The following is a 22,175-nucleotide window of genomic DNA, read 5'->3' on the forward strand; positions in this document are numbered from 1 at the left end:
CTTCTCCCTCTCCAACTCCCCCTGTTTGTGTTACCTCTCTCGCTATGTATCTGTCAAATAAATAAATAAAATCTTTAAAAACAAACAAACAAACCTGAAAACATGTAATGGTTAAACACAATAGAAGTTTAATTCTCTCCCCCGTAAAAGTCCAAGGTGAGAGTATTCTTGGTTGACGGGCAGTGGCTCATCTCCTTTCAGTGATACAGGGATCTGGGTTCCTTGCCTCTTGGATTCTGTCTTATAGCCTTTTCATTGTTTATATCTAATTAATGGAATGGAAAAGGGAGCATGAAGGAGAGAGATGTAGGACATGTCATTTCCATAACCATTCTTTGTTGGGAACTAGTCACATGGCTACAACTATATGCAAGGGGGAGGTGGGATGGGCGGTGATAGGAACATAGTATCTGGCTGAGCATCCACTTCCGTCTATAATTCTACACTATGAGAGGAAATAAGAGTTTTGGTATATAGTTAGCTGTTTTTTTGTTTTGTTTTCATTAACAATTGCCTAATATACATGTGTACCATATGCTTTGAGGCCAAGTAGCACTTTCCTAAAAAGCCTCATGTGGCTAGAACTAAAGAAGATAAAATCAAATGACATCAAATCAAAATAAATCAATAAAGGAGGACTGTTTGCCAGTCATCTGCATTGAAGTAACAATATATATCTGCAGGTAACATCCAAAAACCAGATTCAGCAGATAGTTTTGCTTCATCCCCAGATGAGAATTGTTCATTCTTAAAGGAGCCTGGTACCAGCCACAATTTAGACAAGCCTTAAATTCCACAGTGGGGAAACTGGCTCATATCCAGATTATTCTGGTGTAATCTTAGGCTTCTTTCCTCCTCTTGCATATATTCAGCTTCTCTGTCACCCTCCCCATTCCAGCATCATGCTCTTTTGAGTCCTAATCACTATTTACTATATTGTGATTCATTATCTTCTCATATTTAAAAACATCATTCAGAAACTTTATGATGACCTGAGGAGCAGGGATCATGGATTCTGCAGTTAGCTCTCCTCTTGAGTCTTTTGATTGTTAAATCTGTGGCACTACAGGCCTTCCTTTTATCTTGCTTTGGGTAATGACAGTGTGTAACCAGTGCAGTTAGCTGCACAGAATCCTGAGCTCAAAAGAGTACCATGCTTGGGGTTTAATGCTCTGCTTTGGCCATCACTGAGAATCTTCATAACCTTATCTTTGAATTTGCATTTCCTAATTGAAATCTGATGGCAGACTGGAGCATGGCTGGGGCTTGGTACCCCAGCTCATGAATGTTACTGCCCTTGCCATTTAGTCCCCAGGATGTATTCTGGATCAACCATTCCACAGCCTCTGGTACAGCAGACCTCCATTTCATCACCTGTGCCTGGCAACATCTGCATCCTCTGACACCATCAGGGACCTGGACATGGTTTCAGGGAGGGCTGGCATTGGGAACCTGCACCTGAAGGCATCTTGTGGGAAGACATGGTGGCAGCACTCCCCACTCTGGGCTGACAAGGTCAAGCCTGTTGCCCATCCCCTTCCAAGTACATAGTGTGTCCCATGTCAAGGTTACTTTACTCTTGGGAGTTGCGTATTCGTAGTGAGTTGAGGCAACCAGTGCATAGGATGTGTGGATCTAGCAGCAGGTGGGAGGAGGGCTAGTGAGCCCTGTGCATGTTGAGTAGTGGGACCCCACCCAGGACACCTGTGAGGTTCTGCACTCAACCCTAGAAGATGCCATGCCTGTGAGAGTGTGACATTAACTAGCAGATTTAAAAACTAAACCAAAAACACCAATAGGACAACTCAGGAATGAGACTATGGGGGAAAAAAGATAAAGCTTTGAACAAGGGGCCCTGCATTTTCATTTTGTACTTGGCCCAGTAAATAAAGTAACTAGTCTTATGTGGTTGATCAGTCCTTCCTGATATTGAAACAATGCCATATTTCTATAACCCTCTAGCTTTAACTAATGATTTCTTTTTCCCAAAGACAGAAAGGTAGAAATGTTAATCCAAACTTTATGGATGTGTTGGTAACAAAAGATTAAGAACACATATCAACCAGTCCAAGTTAGTAGTTGAAATAACTGAAGAAGATGGTTACTAAAAGATAAAACATGAAAAATGGGGATCTCTTTCAACATCAGTCTTGGGAGGAACTTTGTGTATGCACCAGAAGTAAGGGCTACCAGAGACCAAACAGCATCTTCAGCCTACTGTAACACTCCTGCAAGCAAAAGATTTAGAGAAAGTTTCCTTGGGTCAACCCCCTATCTACCATAGAATGAATTCTTGTAATCCAATCCATATAAAGTTTTGATTGGTTGAGATTAAATTGTCAGTGGAATCTTTTTCTTCTTATAGCTCCTTTATCTTACAACATTGCCACATCCTAATTATGATATTTCTTACAGCTAATGGGAAGATTGGTCTCAAAAACTTGATGGAAGCAGTGGAAACTGTTACAGGTTAGTTAGAAGTTTCTATAAATCTAATGTCTTAATTCTTTATATTAATTTATATTTTTATATAGACCCATCATTTCTCCATTTCCTTTTTTACTCTATCCATTTTTCTTTTATATTGATGAATATCTGCATTCAGTTGCCTAGAATTATACTTTAGAATATCTGCATTTTAGAACTAATTTTTCAGTGCAAAGTTCTAGTAGCAAATTTCTTTGTTTCTGGAATATTTGCCAAGAATTGTCACTATGCTTCATTTTGACTGCCAAATTTAAATTAGGACAGCAAATGATAGAGCAAACTTTCACAAAGATAAAATACTCTCATCGTTAAGAAATTAGGAGAGATGTAATATCCTTTACAAAATAAATGGATCTTATGCCTACAGTGTCCTAATTTACATTATGTAAAGTGCATCAGTATGTCTATCACTTTACTAAGAGTAAGGAAGAAATTCTATTTCTACCCCCATTAAAGACAGTGGTGAACAGTTAGCATATTCATGTGTGTTTGCTCATTCAGCTATCGTAGCTGAAGCTGAAAAGGCATCAACATGTTTTTGGAGGTATTAGACCTTTCTCTGTACTGATCTGTGCCCATTTTGTTATGCTGAAGGAGGAGAGGTTGATGTCAGTGATGTGGGAAATGTCCTGGAAAACATAGGAGTAACTGTCACAGATAAGGAATGTGGAGAACTGGTAAAAAATCTGCCAGTTAATGGTAAGGATTTAAAATGTTACTACGGTCTTGGGCGCATGGGTGGCTCAGTTGGTTAAGCGACTGCCTTCGGCTCAGGTCATGATCCTGGAGTCCCGGGATCGAGTCCTGCATCGGGCTCCCTGCTCAGCGGGGAGTCTGCTTCTCCCTCTCACCCTACCCCCCCATGTGCTCTCTTTCCGTCTCTCATTCTTGCTCTCTCAAATAAATAAATAAATAAATTCTTTACAAAAATAAAATGTTACTATGGTGTTGAGGGAAGGATACATTTCTTCCTTTGTAAGAACTTCTATAAACTTTCTCATATGATAGCATAGATACTTTCCACAGTTACTTAGAATAAATGATTTCACTAATGTAATTATATATCTATACATATATTGATAGATAATATGAAGATATGCTCTATATTCTAGATTGTTAATGTGAGTTATCTGGGGTCTTGTGGCTGGATCATAGACTGAGAAGGGAGTAGTAGAGAAAGGCAATTACACACAAAAAAACCCCCAAACTCTAGACTGAAAAAGTACAGCCATTATGATATGGTTCAATTTATTCATTTATGTGAACTTATATGTCCAATAGTCCAAATAATTTTTAAAGACAATGAATGATCCAGTTTCACCTTAAAAGGATTCTATCAAATAGTAGAACATCAGTAACTGTTTGAGCTGAGTATATATGAGGATTCACTGTTTCTTTCTTTCTTTCTTTCTTTTTTTTTTTTGATTCATTTTTTCTATTCTAGTTTTGTATATGGCTGAAATTTTTCATAATAAAAACTTTTTTTAAGATTTTATCCATTTGTTTGACAGACAGAGACACAGCGAGAGAGGGAACACAAGCAGGGGGAGTGGGAGAGGGAGAAGCAGGCTTCCCGCTGAGCAGGGAGCTCAATGCAGGGCTCCATCCCAGGACCCTGGGATCATGACCTGAGCCAAAGTCAGATGCTTAATGACTGAGCCACCCAGGCGCCCATAATAAAAACATTTTAACAGAAGATTTTTAAGAAGGAATTCTATCCATTACAGGTTTTTAGTTGGAAATCAGCTGCTGCTCTATTCACAATCTGCCATCAAGGTTAAGAAATACCTTTTGTAGGCAAATTCCATAGAAAAGGGAATTCTAAAAGGTATACTAACTAGACGAAAGAGCAGAAAGAATTTTTTTTTCAAAAGCTCATGCATTGTAGATTGCCAGCATTAACATGCTGAGGTGCCAACAATTGAATAGAGTGGATGCATTGGTGGCCATTTCATTTTTTTAAAATTTGAAAGCAATTTGGAAATTTTCTAGAGAAAAGTACAAATCCTCCTTACATTAAATTATGACTTGCTGCGTTGGTGACTCTCCACATCACTTACTTGTGTATGATCTGATTTATGTTTCCTGTAGCTAATGGGAAAGTCTACAAGAGTAGGTTGCTGGATGGTTTGAAGTCTCTTAATGGTAAGTGAGAAGCATAGTCAAAAGCCAGATGAATCTAAGAGGCACATACATACTACTTCCTAGATACCCAATTGTGACTTTCACTAACCTACTTAAATACTGATGTCATTCCTACCTTCTGATATAGACCTGTCTGTGAGCAAATTATCACCACATTGAATTTTTAAATAATGTTTTGCAGAAAAGAAACTAATATCTGTGTTGGAACAGAGAAACTAAAGGGAAAATATTTGGGGAATTTGGTTAGGAGTTGAGAAAACTAATAAAGTAAATAAAAATGAGCCCACTTATGAGTGAGAAGATAAAATTACTTTTTTCACTTGTTTCATTCAAGTCCATTTAAGTTATTTGAATCCAAAAACTATACAGCATGCTGACTGACTATAATAAAATGCATTCTGGGCAATGAGATTAAGATTTCAGATTTTTTATCCCCAACAGAGGAAGTTTCTAAGAAGTCGCCCAAACCAAAATTTTAGAAAAAGATCCCTTGCCTGCAAAAGAAAAACACTTCTGACAGAAAACACCCTTTATATTTCCACCTATACTTCAGTCTTGTGGGCCCCTAGGTTGTTTAAATATATAAACCTGTATTTTTCTTTCATTTTGTTGTTTCTTGACCATTTTTCATTTCCAAGGAGGGATTGTTAATGTCAATAAACTTGGTTCAGTTTTGAAAACCATGGGATGGAAACTCACAGAAGACGAAATTAAGGATCTCAAATGCAACCTGCCCACTGATGGTGAGCATGTAAAATATTTTTAAATTCTTTGGGAAAATCCTACCATGGTGATTAGAATCCCAGCCCATTGTTCTTTATGGATCTTGGTTATGCCATTGAGGAAATCCTACCTTTTTTCATTATTCGTCTTCCCACATGGGAAGAAGGCACTGAAGAATATCCCCTTCTTGTGGCTGAAGCAACTTGCTTAGTCTACTTCCTGTTTGTAAAGAGCAGGAGACCCGGTTATGGTCATGAACAGAATATCTTTTAGTTTAGGTTTATACTAAAATAGAGTTGACCTTTTATCTGATTGACTATGACTAGCTTTGTGTGGCAGTACTTACATCTACAATTCTTTTTGAGACATGCTTCTCATTAGATTTAATTATAGATCCCTTGAGTTTTATCAGATGTCCTTGGAGAGAAGCACAACCTAAGATGCTTATTCCTGAATTGTTTTTTCAAACTTAGAGGATTTACTAGCCAGCCCATTAATCAAATCAGACATTTTATTTTTTTTAAAGATTTTATTTATTTATTTGAGAGAGAGAATGAGAGACAGAGAGAGAGAGCGCATGAGAGGGGGGAGGGTCAGAGGGAGAAGCAGACTCCACACCAAGCAGGGAGCCCGATGCAGGACTCGATCCTGGGACTCCAGGATCATGACCTGAGCCGAAGGCAGTCACTTAACCAACTGAGCCACCCAGGCACCCTCAAATCAGACATTTTAACAAAAGGAATAATGACCACACTCTTCATTTTGTCTTTGCCAGAAGCCTTACTTTTATTTATTTATTTATTTTAAATTTTATTATGTTATGTTAGTCACCATACAATACATCATTAGTTTTTGATGTGGTGATCCATGTTCCATTGTTTTTGTATAACACCCAGTGCTCCATGCAGTACCTGCCCTCCTTAATACCCATCACCAGGCTAACCCATCCCCCCTCCCCCTCCCCTCTAAAACCCTGTTTGTTTCTCAGAGTCCATAGTCTCTCATGGTTCATCTCTCCCTCCAATTCCCCCCCCGCTTCATTTTTCCCTTCCTTCTCCTAGTGTCCTCCATGCTGTTCCTTATGTTCCACAAATAAGTGAAACCATATGATAATTGACTTTCTCTGCTTGACTTATTTCACTTAGCATAATCTCCTCCAGTCCTATCCATGTTGTTGTAAAAGTTGGGTATTCATCCTTTCTGTTGGCTGAGTAATATTCCATTGTATATATGGACCACATCTTCTTTATCCATTCATCTGTTGGAGGACATCTCAGCTCTTTCCACAATTTGGCTATTGCGGACATTGCTGCTATGAACATCAGGGTGCATATGGCCCTTCTTTTCACTACATCTGTGTCTTTGGGGTAAATACCCAGGAGTGCAATTGCTGGGTCATAGGGTAGCTCTATTTTTAAATTTTTGAGGCACCTCCACACTGTTTTCCAAAGTGGCTGTACCAACTTGCATTCCCACCAACAGTGTAAGAGGGTTCCCCTTTCTCCACAACCTCTCCAACATTTGTTGTTTCTTTCCCTGTCCATTTTTGCCATTCTAACTGGCGTAAGGTGATATCTCAATGTGGTTTTGATTTGGATTTCCCTGATGGCTAATGAGGATGAACATTTTTTCATGTGTCTGTTAGCCATTTGTATGTCTTCTTCAGAGAAGTGTCTTTTCATATCTTCTGCCCATTTTTTGACTTGATTATTTGTTTTTTGGGTGTTGAGTTTGAGAAGTTCTTTATAGATCTTGGATACTAGCCCTTTATCTGTAGTGTCATCTGCAAATATCTTCTCCCATTCTGTGGGTTGCCTCTTTGTTTTGTTGACTGTTTCCTTTGCTGTATAGAAACCTTTCATCTTGATGAAATCCCAAAAGTTCATTTTTGCTTTTGTTTCACTAGCTTTTGGAGATCTTGAAAGAAGTTGCTGTGGCCGATGTCAAAGAGGTTACTGCCTATGTTCCCCTCTAAGATTTTGATGGATTCCTGTCTCACATTGCGGTCTTTCATCCATTTTGAGTTTATCTTTGTGTATGGTGTTAGAGAATGGTCGAGTTTCATTCGGAAGCCTTACTTTTAAATGCCCTTGGTCACTGAAAGAAATCCTTGGGGTTATCTTCTATTTATAGAAGATGAGAAATAGTTCATTTTTGTTTACCACGCAGGACCCAGAATTTCCAGATCTCTCTGTTGTCTTTAGTCCCTGCTTTCCAGGCAGTCCTTTTGTTTCTGAGTTCATTTCTTCTTCTAGTAACTTCTCCATGGCAGCCAATATCAACCAGATACTCTAGTAACACTGTATTTCCTCACCTCTTCTTTTAAGGCACAAGCATCTTCAGCACATTATCTACCTTCTCAGTTGTTGAAATTGATAGACTTGCCAACACCATTGCAAGGCAGGAGTTCATTCATTCCAGCCTCCAGGAACAACTTCCTCACCCACCACTCCCAGCATCAGAGCCAGTACCACATATTTTCATTGTTTTTGCTATTGCTGTTGTTGTTGCTAAGACAGCACCACACTTGTGTTTCTAGTTTCTGTATCAGTTAGCTATGGTGCAGTAGTAACAGACAACCCCCAAATCTCAGTGGCTTATGGCAAAAGATTTTTTTGCATGTCACTCAAAATTAGATACTGCCCATATGTTGGCTGTCCCTCTGGTCTCTATTATAGGGCACAGGCTGAAGGAGCAGTCCCTGTCTGGATGATGTCACCTTTGTGACAGGGAAAAACAGAGATGATGCCACTATGTGGTAGTTCTTAAAGTTTCTGCTCAGAAGAGACACAAATATTTCATTAGGCAAAGCACCTTACATGATATCATTAGGAACAGAAGTATCATCCTTAAGGACAGGCTTGATAGAAAGGGGCAGAGAATATTTGAACAAACAATATACATTCTCTTAAAACAACATATCTGAAAATACAGGGAGAAGCAATTTATATCAATTTTAGTGCATTTTAAAACTGATTCCATAATTACAGAACATCCATTCAATGAAATATATAGAGTCATCAAAAGAACCAGTCAGCTCTATATTTGTATACAAATATATGCACAGAATATCTCTAAAACAGAATAAAACATCAATGTTTGTTCCTTAGAGGGAAGAGAACTCTGATAGAGGATATGTTTATGAGGAAGGTTTATTTTTCACTATATATACAGTGATAACATTTGAAGTTATGTAATTTATGCTTATGTTACCTATTCAGTAAATGAATTTAAAAACATATTACATGAAAAGTATGACCCATAAGGGGAAAAAGTGGATGTTAAACCTCATCAAAATGAAAAGCTTTTGCTCTGTGAAAGCAGTGTGGAGATGGTGAAAGACAACCTACAGTCTGGGAGAAAATATTTGCAAATGACACATCTGACAAAGGGCTAATAGCTCTGATTCAAAGGATCCTCAAAACTCAGCAACATAAAAGATAAACAGTCCAATTAGAAAATGGGGAAATTATGTGAAAAAATATTTCACCATGGAGGATCTACCGGTATCAAATAAACACATGGAAAGATGCTTGACATCATTAGGCATCAAGGAAATGCAACTTAAAACTACAATGAGATATCACTGCATACCTATCCAAATAGCTAAAATTAAATGGTGACAACACCAAATGTTGATGAGGATGCTAGAGAATCTGGGTCACTCACCCTTCCTGGTGGAAACATAAAGTGATATAATCACTAGAGAAAAAAGTTCCAGTTTTTAAAAAAAAAACTAAGCATAAAACTACCATAGGACCTAGTAGTTACACCTCTGGGCATTGATCCCAGAGAAATAAAAACTTATGTTTGCACAAAAATCTGTACATGAACATAAGAGCAAAATCTGGAATCAACCCAGGTACCCTTGAACAGGTAGATGGCTAAACAAACTGTGGTCCATATGTATCATGGATTACTATTCATCAGTAAAAATAAAGTAACTATTTGACTCATGCAACAACTTGGATGAATTTCCAGATAATTATGCAGAACCAAAGAAAGCCAAGTTCAGAGGTTACACACTGTACAATTCCATTTACATAAGATTTTGAAATAATAAAATTTTAGAAATGTAGGGCAATTAGTGCTTGCCAGGATTTAGGGATAGGGGATTGCTGGAGAAAGAGGAAGGTGGGGTGGTTACCAAAGGGTCCTTTTGGTGCAGTCAGGATCTTGACTATGGCAGTGCATACATGAACCTTCACACAGACACACAAATCAGTACAAGGAAAACTAATGAAATCTAAATAATGGTGAATTGTATCAATGCCAACATCCTATTTTTTATATTATACTATGGTTTTGTAAGTCTTATCATTAGGGGAAGCTGGGCAAAAATGTACAAGGCATTGCTTTATATTTTTTCTAACAACTTCATATGAACCTACAATTATCCAAATAAAAATTTCAAAAAAATATTAAGTTGAAAATAAAAATCTATTAGTTTCTCAGTATAATAACCACCCCCCCAACTGCTGATGTAAAGGAATTATCTTCAAAGTGATTAATAATTGATCTTGTAATCCAAAAAGGAGGAACTAAATCTGTCTGTGCTTACCATCAGGGAATACCAGATGAGAACACATTACAGGAGAAAATCATTTCTAAAACCCCAATTTCAACATTTTTGAATAGCATATACCAACTTGAAATCCTCTTGTAGGGGTCTTATATAAATAAGAAAGTTCTTCAAAATCTTAGAGCTCAAAAGTAGACCCTAGGCAATAGGTGTCTTTTGAATCTTACCCCTTGACTGTTACAGGTTTGATTTAAGAAGAATGAAATCACAGTTATGCTATTGAAGTTATATTTTTCATGTGTCACTTTACACTTCTTCTCAGGAAAAGGGTAAAAGTAGACAACATTCTTGATATGTCAGTGTTGCTGGAATATTTTCATCTCAGATTATTTCTACGCATCACAGTCTGTTTCTTTTTTATTATTTGCATTTCTTCTTACAGTATATGGAAGAGTTGCAATGAAAAAGTTGTTTGATGGATTAAAAGCTTCTGCAGGTCAGTGGGAAGTTATATAAAACCAAGATCAGTAAGCTTTATGTAGTAGTAGTTTTAAATAATATTTTCTATCATTCTTTTACTGATTTGTAAATTTTAGCTTTCAACCTTTTCTAATAAAACATTTGCTCCTGATGTCCCATAGTTTGCCTTTTTATATAGTGATTAAAAGTCTAACAACTTCTGAACTTTCTGGAGTTTTTACACTAACAATATTATTCACTTCAACGTTATTAATAGATTCCCAAATTAGGATATATCAAGCAACAAGATAAAGCTTTTTTATTGTCAGTCTTTTAAGCAAATAACATTTCAGAAAAAATATTTAAAATACATTAATACTCTCTAGTAAGATATATAAATGATATTGATATCGTCATTAACCAGATAATTATTCAGATAAAATTTACCCTATTCTGACTCCTTGTCAGATTAGGAAATCATACTTTAGTATCTTTATGTAAATTAGATATATGATCCTTCTTAATTCTCTATAGATGTCTATATCTTATTATATCTTTGAACTTCCACAAATTAGGAAGAAACATTTTTCACATTATTAATTATTATTTGAAATAATTATTCTATAAAATTCTTGAACGGTCACATTTCATATTTTCAAAGGAAAAAAGATGAATGCGCAACATGTACCAGATTTTGTGAGCAATTTGGGTGTTGAGCTAACAGATAAAGAACAAAAGAGGCTGCTGAAGAAGCTTCCAGTTGGTGGTGAGCCATAAAGATACCTTAGTTGCCTTCTAGAGTACTTAGCTTTATAGTACACTGGGAGAAGTTTTTAAAGGTTCTCTTTTAGCTTGAAATAAGACCTATATATACATAGGTCTTAAGTTCTATGGATACCCTTCTGTTCATTTTAACCCAGGCCATCACGGGCAAAACAAATGTTTTATTCTTTAAATTTTTATTGTTATGTTAATCACCATACGTTACATCTTTAGTTTGTGGTGCAGTGTTCCACGATTCATTGTTTGTGCATAACACCCAGTGCTCCACACAGAACGTGCCCTCCTCAATACCCATCACCAGGCTAACCCATCTCCCCACCCCTCTCCCCTCTAGAACCCTCAGTTTGTTTTTCAGAGCCCATTGTCTCTCATGGTTCATCTCCCCCTCCAATTAACCCCCTTCATTCCTCCCCTCCTGCTATCTTCTTCTTTTTTCTTTCTTAACATATATCACGTTATTTGTTTCAGAGGTACAGATCTGTGATTCAACAGTCTTGCACAATTCACAGCACTCACCACAGCACATACTCTCCCCAATGTCTATCACCCAGCCACCCCATCCCTCCCACCCCACCCCAACTCCAGCAACCCTCAGTTTGTTTCCTGAGATTAAGAATTCCTCATATCAGTGAGGTCATATGATATATGTCTTTCTCTGGTTGACTTATTTCACTCAGCATAACACCCTCCAGTTCCATCCATGTCGTTGCAAATGGCAAGATCTCATTCCTTTTGATGGCTGAATAATATTCCTGTGTGTGTGTGTGTGTGTGTGTGTGTGTGTGTGTGTGTATACACACACATATACACCACATCTTCTTTATCCATTCATCTGTCGATGGACATCTTGGCTCTTTCCACAGTTTGGCTATTGTGGACATTGCTGCTATAAACATTGGGGCGCACGTACCCCTTCAGATCCCTAAACATTTGTATCTTTGTGGTAAATACCCAGTAGTGCAATTGCTGGATCATATGGTAGCTCTATTTTCAACTTTTTGAGGAACCTCCATACTGTTTTCCAGAGTGGTTGCACCAGCTTGCATTCCCACCAGCAGTGTAGGAGGGTTCCCCTTTCTCTGCATCCTTGCCAACATCTGTCAAAACAAATGTTTTATGTCATCACCTCTAGCCAATGACAAAACTACAAGAAAGAAAATGAAGGAATGTGATCTGGGGAGAGACTTTTAGAAGAATTACACACAAGAGATCAAAGAAGAAAGAAAGTGTAGAGTGCCTGTTAACAGTTTTTGTCAGGTCTTTAGAATTGCATAATTCTCATTGAAAGTTCTCTCATAGTCTCCTTTTTTTTTGTTTAAAGATTTTATTTATTTGAGAGAGAGAGCATGAGAGGTGGCAGGGTCACAGGGAGATGCAGACTCCCTGCCAAGCAGGGAGCTCGATGCGGGACTCGATCCTGAGACTCCAGGATCATCTGAGCCGAAGGCAGTTGCTTAACCAACTGAGCCACCCAGGAGCCCCTAGTCTCCATTTTTTTTTTAACTGGAGGTTGAAATAAGAACATATTTATTCAGTAAATGAAAACTCTCCCTGTATTTATGGAATATATGTAGCATCTTTCTGACCATCGACATAGTATTTTATCTGACAAGGACTATGCTTTGCATTGTACCTTCTGGGAAGATCTATCAAAATAGATTGTTGGATAATCTGAAGTCTTTCAAAGGTGAGATAATGAGCAATTTGAGAGTTAACAGTTTAATTTATCTCATTAGAGTTTTAACCAAGCCACCCTTCTATGAATTGATTTTTATTTTATTTTTTTAAAGATTTTATTTATTTATTTGACAGAGAGAGCACAAGCAGAGGGAGTAGCAGGCAGAGAGATAGGGAGAAGCAGGCTTCCCGCCGAGCAGGGAGCCCGATCCGGGGCTCCATCCCAGGACCCTGGGATCATGACCGGAGCCGAAGGCAGACACTTAACAGACTGAGCCACCCAGGCACCCCTAGGAACTGATTTTTAAATGTAGTTTCTTTATTTTAAATGTGGTATTTTATGATAAAATATTTTTAAATCTTTGTAGGTCCCACATTTTCTTATATTTTCCAAAAATTAATCTTGAAAGTATAAGTTGAATTCTAGGTAGATACAGCAAAACATGAAAAGGATGATAGGTAGCTAGTCTGAGGATTAGTTAAGCAAGCAAAGAAAACAAAAATAGTTTCTATTCTCAAAAAGATTGGGCATTGTTTCCTGATAGAATCAAAATCAAAATCATAAATAAATATTCATTATAGTTCCTCTTAAAAGAATATGTTTTTACAAATAATGCAAGATATGTTAAGAAAAAAGAAAAAGAAGAAGATAGCAGGAGGGGAAGAATGAAGGGGAGTAAGTCGGAGGGGGAGAGAAACCATGAGAGACGATGGACTCTGAAAAACAAACTGAGGGTTCTAGAGGGGAGGGGGGTGGGGGTATGGGTTAGCCTGGTGATGGGTATTAAGGAGGGCACGTTCTGCGTGGAGCACTGGGTGTTATGCACAAACAATGAATCATGGAACACTACATCAAGAACTAATGATGTAATGTATGGTGATTAACATAACAAAAAATTTAAAAAAAGAATATGTTTTAGTGAGATTCAGTAAAAAACAAACAAACAAACAAGCAAAAACCTGTAGGCAAAGGCTGTGCCTAGGGTTTGTTTTTGTTTTGCTTTCCCTCTTGCCAGTGCTTAATCCAAAAGAAGAGAAGAGCATAAGGAGAATGAAGGAAAGACTTAGAAGCTCTTCCACTTGATACCTATTGAGGAGTCTTCTGCTACAAGAAGAATGCCTCTTGGCATTCCTAGGCCCTTTAGAAGAGTGGCAGCAGGATTATTTTTTCATTTAATGTGGATTTAACCATGCTGCCCATTTGATAACATCTTGCTGTGTGTCCTTATCAACTAAATCAAGTATCACCTTAGAAATGGGACGATGATAGCCAGAAACTTGTATTGTCAGTCTTTCTGTTCTGTTCCCCAATCTAGCTATTCTTCTCCAGTCTCTAGGCCTCCTGTTTTACAACTTTAATGGTAAATTTTCCTTTTCATGCCCTCCCAGTCTCAGCTCCTGCTTCAATTTCAGAACATTTTTTTAATTTTTTTTCTTTTTCTTTTCTTTTCTTTTATTATGTTAATCACCATAGATTACCTCATTAGTTTTTCATGTGGTGTTACATGAGTCATTGTTTGCCTATAACACCCAGTGCTCCATGCAGAACATTTTTAACTACAGTCCTCTCTGACACCATGCCAGGGAGTTTAAAAGATAATTACATATTCTTTTATACTAATACAAATAGTTTCCTGTCTTAATAAATTCACCAAAAAATCTGTGCTCATAAACTATTTTCACAGCATGGATTCACCAGGCTTAAGGGAATGGTCAAGTTCCAGTGGAAATCAGTACAAGTTTTCTGGCAACTGAGGCTTTTTTCAAAATCCTTCTCTATTATAAATTCCATGAGTTGTCTTCATTTTCAGTTGCAAAACCCCTTCATAAATTATTTCGTGTGCATAGTTTCATCATGGTAAAGCTTAAGGTTCTTTAACACAATGTTAAACTTTGGTACTCATGTTTCAAAACAATATTAATAGTACTGAAAAATGGATTCTATTTTTCCTTACTCCTAATTTTTTTCATTTTAACATTAAAACGTTTTTAATACAATAGTAACAGAGCACTGATATATGTCTAGTATTTTTTCTTTATTTTTCTTTATTTATTTTTAGAGTGAGAGAGCACATGGCAGGTGGGGGAGGCATAGGGAGAATGAGAGAGAGAATCTTAAGCAGGCTCCAAGCCCAGCTCAGAGCCCAACACAGGGCTTGATTTCACAACCCTGAGAACATGACTTGAGCCAAAAAAAGAGTCAGACACTTAACCAACTTAGCCACCCAGGCACCACAATATTTCTAGTCTTTAATGTGCTTTCATATTTTAATGGTTTTTGTCACTGTTTCTGTCTCTTTCCTAAGGAGGGAAGGTTAAAAGAAGTCAAGTCAATACTGTTCTAGAAAACATGGGAATCGAGCTCACAGGAAAGGAGCTTCAGAGTCTAACAGATAACCTATCAGTTGATGGTGAGCACTGTAGTCATTACTCTGCCTTTCTGCAGAGCTTTACCTGTGAACGTATACATCAGAATTTTGGAAATAGGATTATTTGTTGCTAAAAAGAAATGCCAGTATCTTAGAGTTGAACGTATTCATAAAGTAAAAAGAAATACTGCCTCATTTTTTAAAATTTAAAGTTAGCAACATATTTTCTTATAGATAACAGAGGAGCCAGGATGTTTGTCTAAGGAATAGTTAGAATGTAGAATAAAAATTTTATGGATTAAGTTTAAAAGTGATCATATGCCTGCTAACTGGTTACTTCATTTTGTAGCTCCTCCAATATTGAAACATTTGCTTTTTTTATTTTACATGCTCTCCCTGAGTGATTTTATGAATTCCCACTTTTAACCATTTATTTGAACCATCAAATTTTTTTAAGATTTCATTTCTGTATTTGAGAGAAAGCAAGAGACGGAGCATGGGAGAGGAGGGGGAGGGGCAGAGGGAGAAGCAGACTCCCCACTGAGCAAGGAGCCCAATCTGTGACTTGATCCCAGGACCCTGGGATCATGACCTGAGCCAAAGGCAGATGCTTAACCGACTGAGCCACCCAGGTACCCCTGAACCATCAGATTTTATATTCTTTCCAGTCTTTTCCCCAATCTTCAAGCTATTTTATTCCAAATCTTGTAAGACATTTATATTTAGTCACCCAAAACAGCTGTTCAAACATAATTTTCTTAATCTTGTATATTCCACATCTTCTTAAACTGATCCTTTTTTCTACCTCATTGACCCTGCCAAAAACATAGCCACTTAATTACTTTATGCTGCCTATTTAAACCACTAAATATTTCTTTTTTTTATGTTATGTTAATCACCATACATTACATCATTACTTGTTGATGTAGTGTTCCATGATTCATTGTTTGCGTATAACACCCAGTGCTCCATTCAGTACGTGCCCTCTTTAATACCCATCACCAGGCTAACCCATCTCACCATCCCCGTCCCCTCTAGAACCCTCAGTATGTTTCTCAGAGTCCACAGTCTCTCATGGTTTGTCTCCCCCTCCAATTTCGCCCCTTCATTTTTCCCTTCCTGATATATTCTTCTTTTTTTTAACATATAATGTATTATTTGTTTCAGAGGTACAGGTCTGTGATTCAACAGTCTTGCACAATTCACAGCACTCACCGTAGCACATACCCTCCCCAATGTCTATCACCCAGCCACCCCATCCCTCCCACCCCCACCACTCCAGCAACACTCAGTTTGTTTCCTGAGATTAACAATTCCTCCTATCAGTGAGGTCATATGATACATGTCTTTCTCTGATTGACTTATTTCGCTCAGCCTAATACTCTCCAGTTCCATCCACATCATTGCAAATGGCAAGATTTCATCCCTTTTGATGGCTGCATAATATTCTATTGTGTATATATACCACTTCTTCTTTATCCATTCATCTGTCGATGGACATCTTGGCTCTTTCCATAGTTTGGCTATTGTGGACATTGCTGCTATAAACATTGGTGGGCATGTACCCCACCCCTTCAGATCATGACATTTGTATCTTTGGGGTAAATACCCAGTAGTGCAATGGCTGGGTCGTAGGGTAGCTCTATTTCCAACTTTCTGAGGAACCTCCATACTGTTTACAGAGTGGTTGCACCAGCTTGCATTCCCACCAACAGTGTAGGAGGGTTCCCCTTTCTTCGCATCCCCGCCAACATCTGTCGTTTCCTGACTTGTTAATTTTAGCCATTCTGACTGGTGTGAGGTCGTATCTCATTGAGGTTTTGATTTGGATTTCCCTGATGCTGAGCAATGTTGAGCATTTTTTCATGTGTCTGTTGGCCACCTGGATGTCTTCTTTGGAAAAATGTCTGTTCATGTCTTCTGCCCATTTCTTGTTTGGATTATTTGTTTGGGTTTTGAGTTTGATAAGTTCTTTATAGAATTTACTGAATTCCTGTATGAGTTCTAGCAGTTTTGGGGTGGAGTCTTTTGGGTTTTCTACATAAAATATCATATCATCTGCAAAGAGTGAGAGTTTGACTTCTTCTTTGCTGATTTGGATGCCTTTGATTTCTTTTTGTTGTCTGATTGCTGTGGCTAGGACTTCTAATACTATGTTGAATAGCAGTGGTGATAGTGGAATCCCTGCCATGTTCCTGACCTTAGGGGGAAAGCTCTCAGCTTTTCCCCATTGAGAATGATATTCGCTGTAGGTTTTTCATAGATGGCTTTTATGATACTGAGGTATGTGCCCTCTATCCCTGTACTCTGAAGAGTTTTGATCAAGAAAGGATGCTGTACTTTGTCAAATGCTGTTTCTGCATCTATTGAGAGGATCATATGGTTCTTGTTCTTTCTTTTATTAATGTATTGTTATCACATTGATTGATTTGCAGATGTTGAACCAACCTTGCAGCCCAAGAATAAATCCCACTTGGCCGTGGTGAATAATCCTTTTAATGTACTGTTGGATCCTATTGGCTAGTATTTTGGTGAGAATTTTTGCATCCATGTTCATCAAGGATATTGGTCTGTAATTCTCCTTTTTGATGGGGTCTTTGTCTGGTTTTGAGATCAAGGTAATGGTGGCCTCATAAAACGAGTCTGGAAGTTTTCCTTCCATTTCTATTTTTTGAAACAGTTTCAGGAGAATAGGTATTAATTCTTCTTTAAATGTTTGGTAGAATTCCCCTGGGAAGCCATCTCGCCCTGGGCTTTTGTTTGTTGGGAGATTTTTGATGACTGCTTCAATTTCCTTAGTGGTTATAGGTCTGTTCAGGTTTTCTATTTCTTCCTGGTTCAGTTTTGGTAGTTGATACATCTCTAGGAATGCATCCATTTCTTCCAGATTATCTAATTTGCTGGCATAGAGTTGCTCACAATATGTTCTTATAATTGTTTGCATTTCTTTGGTGTTGGTTGTCATCTCTCCTCTTTCATTCATGATTTTATTTATTTGGGTCATATCTCTTTTCTTTTTGATAAGTCTGGCCAGGGGTTTATCAATCTTGTTAATTCTTTCAAAGAACCAGCTCCTAGTTTCGTTGATCTGTTCTACTGTTCCTTTGGTTTCTAGTTCATTGATTTCTGCTCTGATCTTTATGATTTCTCTTCTCCTGCTGGGTTTAGGCTTTATTTGCTGTTCTTTCTCCAGCTCCTTTAGGTGTAGGGTTAGGTTGTGTATTTGAGACCTTTCTTGTTTCTTGAGAAAGGCTTGTATTGCTATATACTTTCCTCTCAGGACTGCCTTTGCTGTATCCCAACGATTTTGAACAGTTGTGTTTTCATTTTCATTGGTTTCCATGAATTTTTTTAATTCTTCTTTAATTTCTTGGTTGACCCATTCATTCTTTAGTAGGATGCTCTTTAGCCTCCATGTATTTGAGTTCTTTCCGACTTTCCTCTTGTGGTTGAGTTCTAGTTTCAAAGCATTGTGGTCTGAAAATATGCAGGGAATGATCCCAATCTTTTGGTACCGATTGAGACCTGATTTGTGACCTAGGATGTGGTCAATTCTGGAGAATGTTCCATGGGCACTAGAGAAGAATGTGTATTCTTTTGCTTTGGGATGGAATGTTCTGAATATGTCTGTGTAACCTCTAGTATGTCTTAAATAATTACCGACTTGCACATATAATTTAAAGGGTTGATGAAGTCTTTTCAGTTTAATAGTAACAATGAATAAGTAATGAGTGTGGGCTGACTTTACATGAATGGAAATTTTCAAAACTTAAAACACTGAAATATTGTAGATATTAATTTTTGATTTTTTTCCCAATAGCGTAGGTAAATAATTTTCTAAGATCTAAATGCTAAAAAGCAGCTAGGATAGAAGGGATTTCCTTTATATATCATTCTTTTATGACTAAAATTTTTAATATCTTAAAGCAAAAAGTTAATGTCACATTAACTGTGTTTGTGAGGTATAAAACCTTTTTCTTCTTCACACTAATGAAGGGGGAAAATAGAATAAGATTCTAGAGCAGGTGATAATTACTAAATTCTTTTGGCTCATTTTCTCTTCTCTAATGTTACATATGAGTGTAATTTGTATGTTGTCTTTCAGTTGATGGAAAAGTTGATATAAAACAGGTAATGGATGCAGTGAAATCTTTCACAGGTTAGTGATACATTAGTAATATCCTGGGGGCCCCCAAGGCTTTACAATAATTTCTGTTTTTCTGTGGTGTTTTCCCAATATCCTGCCACTAGCTCCAATAGAAAGTTTTGTCTTAGATTATATAAATTTAAGTTTGGCAAAAGGAAGTAAAAATTTAAAAAAAATACAAAAAATACCTACAGGACTAAATCTTAGTAAGATCCTGCATTCTGTAGAGCTTTACTACCTAATAAAATGATTCCCTGCATGAAACTCTAGTCAGGCACAATAAATGACACTGTAGATTTTTGAAGGATTGAGTTAACATTGTCAACAATTACATTATTAATAAAATCATGTAACACTTTCTTACATTAGCCACCTATGTGGATTAATTTGAACAGTAATAGAAATGAATTTATTTTTTCCCAACATTAAAAAAAAAATCCCTTACCTATGAGTATTGAAAAATCAACTAAGGTTTCAAGACTATGTAATGAATGAGGACTGCATTGTACTTTTGCTATTCAACTTAAAATTTGGGATCATCAATAATATGTACACCTATTTCTAACTTTTTGAAGGTGAAAAGGTTGATATCGATAACTTGGAAAATGTACTGAAAAATATGGGGATTGAACTCGCTGATCCGGAATATACAAAGCTGGTGAAAGCACTGCCCATTAGGGGTAAGCCTAAAAAATGCAGCTGGACCCTTTTTAGCAACTAGACTTTGTACAAGCCTGAGAGGGAAGGCCTAAAGACTACTGGGAAGTAGAAACTTTGGGTTATTTTAAAAACCTGTCACCCAGATTGGAGGATGTTTTACAAAGTGATGTTTTGTACTCTCCAAAAATGTGAAAATCATAAAATACAAAGACTGAAGAATTGTCCCACATTAAAGGATGAAGAGGGGCACCCGGGTGGCTCAGTCAGTTAAGCATCTGCCTTTGCCTCAGGTCATGATCCCTGGGTCCTGGGATTGAGCCCCGAGTTCGAGTTTGGCTCCCCGCTCAGTGGGGAGCCTGCTTCTCCCTCTCCCTCTCTCACTCCCCCACCCCTGCTTGTGTTCTCTCTCACTCTCTCAAATAAATAAAGTCTTAAAAAAAAAAAGAATAAAGAGCCATGACAACTTAATGCTTGCTATAGATGACATCAATGGAGAAATTGGTGAAATTTGAGTAAATTCTGTACATTAGTTAAGTGTACTGCACCACTTTTAATCTTTTTATTTGGATAATTGTACTGTGGTTGTGTGAGAGAAGTATATATATGTGTGCATATATATGTATGTGTATATTTTTAATTTTTTTATTTAAATTCAATTTAATCAACATATACTATCTTACTAATTTTAGAGGTAGAATTTAGTGAGTCATCAGTTGCATACTTTTTTTTTAAAGAAAATACACACTAAAGTATTCAGGGGTTAAAGGCATTGTGTCTGCAACTTACAAACATTCAGAAAAAAATAATATTCATATACAGAAAGGATGATAAAAGAAATATGGTAAAATGTTAACACTTGAAAAATCTGGGTGAAGAGTATGAGAATTTTTTGTACTATTTTTGCCACTTTCTGTAAGTCTCAAACCATATTAAAATAAAAAGCTTAAACTAAAAACTTATAAAGCTCTGTTAGTATCATATAGATTTTGTTTTGAGACTCTGAACTCTCCAGTGAAAACCTGCCATGATAAGATAAACAATGACCCAAATGTTGCTTAAAAAGAATTTTAATATTTTTAGATGCTTGGGTTTTTTGTTTCCTATTATTTTAACTTTTTATTTTTATTTTGACATAATTTCAAACTTAGAAAAGTCTTAAGAATAGTACAAAGAACTCCCTTTACCAAGATTAACCAATTTGTTCAGTTTACCCATTTGTTTTATCATTTATTCACACCCTCTCTTTCTCTCTCCCCAACACACACACGTGTGCACACTTTTTTTCTGAATCAATTGCAGAAATATTTACCATCAAACACCCAGAAATAATAAATTCACAAGATTTAAAACTGCATGAGGAAAAAAAAAGCAAATCACAGTTTAGAAAAAGCATTTGCATCAGGTATGACAAAAACATAATGAGCTTCTTAAAGACCTCTTTGTTAAGTAAAAAGACAACCCAATGTAAGAATGGACACTGGACAAGGGACATCAACATGTGTATATAAATGGATGTGAAATACTTGAAACACTTGAAACAACCTGATCGTGTGTATTTCAGCATGATGGAATTCTGCTAAAAATAGCCATGTGAGACAAAGTGTACATTTGTACATTTAAAGATTTCAGCATTCCTTAACTTTAGTGCTACTTAAAGGTAAAACAGAACAAAATTCTAGGACAAATTATTCTTTTTGAATATAAGAAATAAATTCTATTCTTATGAATTCCCTTATGAATTTCCTTGTTTCGTAAACCAATGCCTTTTTTTTTAAACAGATGATGGAAAGTTGTATCAAAATAGGATATTAGACGCTATGAAGTCTTTAAAAAGTGAGTAAGAATTCTAATGTATTATTGTTTTTGTCTGAAATCTTCAGGCTTTGAATAAGATTTTGAGTCCAGTCTCACTCTTCATATTTTTAGTCCTTACTTTTGCTTCTTTCAATATATTTTCACTTGACAGAGAAATAGTGTCTGTACTTTTATCTTTATTAGGAAATAACATACTTGAAATTTTCCTGATTTTGTTTCCAAATAAATAACTGATATCTGAATATGTGCAGCAAAACTGAAGTAGAGGATTAGCTTCATTTTACCATATTAGGAAAGTTGTCCAGCAACAGACACAGCCAATCTTAGAGTCTGAGCAACGAAATAAATACTTCTTACTGTGTGTTAGGACTATTAGAAGTAACAGATG

General features: G+C 36.8%; 1 protein-coding gene across 2 annotated transcripts in view; it reads left to right on the forward strand.

Annotated features, from left to right (window-relative positions):
• Positions 1–22,175, forward strand: part of EFCAB13 (EF-hand calcium binding domain 13) — a 314,516-nt gene that overhangs the window by 236,810 nt on the left and 55,531 nt on the right. For both annotated transcript variants that reach the window (XR_003515406.2, XM_027568521.2), the window contains exons 56-63: positions 2,416–2,469; positions 3,082–3,186; positions 4,579–4,632; positions 5,271–5,375; positions 10,320–10,373; positions 10,998–11,102; positions 15,103–15,207; positions 21,752–21,805. Coding sequence is in view for 1 of the 2 variants with exons in the window: in XM_027568521.2 (XP_027424322.2) it covers positions 2,416–2,469; positions 3,082–3,186; positions 4,579–4,632; positions 5,271–5,375; positions 10,320–10,373; positions 10,998–11,102; positions 15,103–15,207; positions 21,752–21,805 (636 nt within the window). In the remaining variant the exon portion in view is untranslated. The remainder of the gene's footprint in view (positions 1–2,415; positions 2,470–3,081; positions 3,187–4,578; positions 4,633–5,270; positions 5,376–10,319; positions 10,374–10,997; positions 11,103–15,102; positions 15,208–21,751; positions 21,806–22,175) is intronic.

Source organism: Zalophus californianus, chromosome 16 (assembly GCF_009762305.2).
Source record: "Zalophus californianus isolate mZalCal1 chromosome 16, mZalCal1.pri.v2, whole genome shotgun sequence".
In the NCBI taxonomy this organism is placed as follows: domain Eukaryota; kingdom Metazoa; phylum Chordata; class Mammalia; order Carnivora; family Otariidae; genus Zalophus; species Zalophus californianus.